The 2,500-nt window shown below is 36.8% G+C and overlaps 1 protein-coding gene across 1 annotated transcript in view; it reads right to left on the bottom strand.

Annotated features, from left to right (window-relative positions):
• Positions 1-2,500, bottom strand: part of LOC134238931 (mucin-2-like) — a 15,594-nt gene that overhangs the window by 4,976 nt on the left and 8,118 nt on the right. Inside the window, exons 4-6 of the mRNA XM_062721047.1 lie at positions 1,551-1,906; positions 1,162-1,387; positions 1-1,049 (exon numbers count right to left, since the gene is read on the bottom strand). The exon at positions 1-1,049 is cut by the window's left edge and continues 177 nt beyond it. Coding sequence (XP_062577031.1) covers positions 1-1,049; positions 1,162-1,387; positions 1,551-1,906 — 1,631 coding nt within the window. The remainder of the gene's footprint in view (positions 1,050-1,161; positions 1,388-1,550; positions 1,907-2,500) is intronic.

Below are 2,500 nucleotides of genomic sequence, written 5' to 3'. Positions count from 1 at the left end.
ACTTTTAACTGTTGTTTTGGAACTTGAAATATCCGCAGATGTAGAAGACCTTTGTGTCCATGATGTCCTTACTGCAACTGTCGTGGAACTTGTTGAAAATGATGATAGAGGTGAAGAAGAAGATGGCATATTTTTGTGTATGGTACTTGCTTTTACATGTAGAGCGTCGGTCGCCAGTGTGGACGATTGCTGTTTCGTTATCCATGTTTCAGTAGTTCCGTTGTAAGTTTTGGCAGTTGTGCTTTTGATTTGATTTACTGCAGTTGTGTGTGCCGTTGATGATTTTAATATGGTTGTTAAAAATGAAGATGTTTTAGGTAACTTTGTTGTCGGTATGGAAGACGTCTGTGTTATTTTTGTTGGTACTGTAAGTATTCTCAATGGTAGCGTAATAACGGTTTTAGAGTTTGTTGACATCGGAGATGCTAAGGTCGTTGTTGATTTTGCTGTTTCTTTTGTTACTGGATTTTGATCTTTTGTTGGTGTTGTTGTGGATAAAAATGTATTTGTCAATGGAATTTTTGATGACTTTAATGTCAGTTGAGTAGCTGGTGATGCAATCGTTGTTGCTCTTGACGTTGTTGCTGATGATGTCAATTTGTCGTCAGCTGATACAGTAGATGAGGTAGATAACAATTCAGTCGTAATTTGTTTCGAGTCGGAGGTAGAGGTTGTTGAGGTAAATACGTCTTGTACAGCAGTGTCGCCGGTTTTTGTCACTGGAAGAGTATGTACATTTTGAGTAGTAAATATATCTGAGGGTTTTGTGGGTGAAGAAGTTAACACCTTTTGTGTGGTCAAGATATCTCCATGTGTTGTGGTTAGTGGGGTCTGTGTATTCTGAGTGGTCATTATAGCCCCAGGTGTTGTTGACTGTACATTTTTAGTGGTCAAGATGGTCGAAGGTGTTGTTTGTACATTTTGAGTAGTCGAGATAGTCGAAGGTATTGTTTGTACATTTTGGGTGGTCAAAATATCCTCCGAGGTTGTGGTTTCAGAAGACTCTATGGGATGAGTGGTCAAAATCTTAGGCATTGTGCTGATGGGTTCTAAACAGTACAAGAAACATGACAGATTACAATTTCATCAGCAAATGAAGGACTAGACAAAGTAATATTGACTTTTATTTTTGTTTTTTATGTGCACTCATTTGTTACTCACCATTTTCTATTACAATTTTAAAGCCAGCAGCTGGGATGATAATGTCCGAGTGAAACTCAATATAAACCGAGTCTGAGGTAGAGAGGTAGACGTTTGATTGGTGGATTCCACATAAGGATAACATAACAGGTGACGTGTGTGAAGGACCATCATGAACAACGAGTCTGTCGTACAGACATTGGGGATGATACTCCAGCTCCAAAGTAAGGAGATGGATCTTTAAAGTCTGACAAAATATATTTTTTATTTGCAAGTACTCGTAATAAAATTGTTTCTTTTGTTTAAAGACTGTACATTTGATACTGAAGATAAATCGGATCTGCCTTTTTAAAAATATTAATTTTCTAAGGGTTATGTAATTTAACATGCTTAATGTAAAATTTTCTTACATTATTTTTGGTTGCTGTTATGGAAACTGAACAATGCTTGTTCACTGGATACTTGCTGCCTGTCCGAAATCCAGGAGTAAACAGTTCCAACTTTTCTTTCAGTTTTAAATCAAGATGATAAATATTTGTCAAACACATTTCTATATTTTTGCTGGTCAGTGTACCAGAACTGCCACCGACATTGGCTGAAGAATCACCGGGTGAAGAAGTATTGCTTTCTTTTGTAGGTGGAGGTGATGATGAAGATGATACTGTAGACGATGTGAAAGGAAGTGACGTAGTAGGTAAAGGAAATGTTGTTATGTTTGTATTACTTGTTGAAGTGGAGATACCACTTGAACTGTTTTTTGATTTTTCTGCAATACAGAACAAAACTTTTGTTTATGATATAGTTATAACAAAAGTCATGAGGATATTTTAAACAAGAGGCCCATGGGCCACATCGCTCACCTGAGCACTGTGGCTAGGAAAAAGTAGAAATTGGTTTATTATTGAAAAGTTTAAATCCAAAAGTAGTCACATGACCAATCATGGTTTTGCTATTCTTGAGAAGATGATTTTTAAAGAATTTTCCTATGTCTATGTAAAACTTTGGTCGGCCATTGTGGCCCCGTCCTACCCCCAGGGGCAATGATTTGAACAACCTTAAATCTACACTACCTGACGATGCTTCCAAATAAATATGATCAATTATGGCTTTGCTATTCTTGAGAAGAAGATATTTAAAGAATTTTCCTATATATTTCTATGTTAAACTTTGGTCAGCCATTGTGGCCCCGCCCTACCCCTGGGGGTCATAATTTGAACAAACTTGAATCTACACTACCTGACTATGCTTCCATATAAATATAATCAATTATGGCTTTGTTATTCTTGAGAAGAAGATTTTTAAAGAATTTTCCTATATATTTCTATGTATAACTCTGGTCGGCCATTGTGGCCCCGTCCTA

The sequence above is a fragment of the Saccostrea cucullata genome, unplaced genomic scaffold (genome assembly GCF_032062105.1).
Source record: "Saccostrea cucullata isolate Sc308-1 unplaced genomic scaffold, CSIRO_AGI_Scuc_v1 ctg383, whole genome shotgun sequence".
NCBI classification, from domain to species: Eukaryota; Metazoa; Mollusca; class Bivalvia; order Ostreida; family Ostreidae; genus Saccostrea; species Saccostrea cuccullata.
The sequence above is the reverse complement of the archived record's forward strand: the minus strand, read 5'-3'. Positions and strand labels throughout refer to the sequence as shown.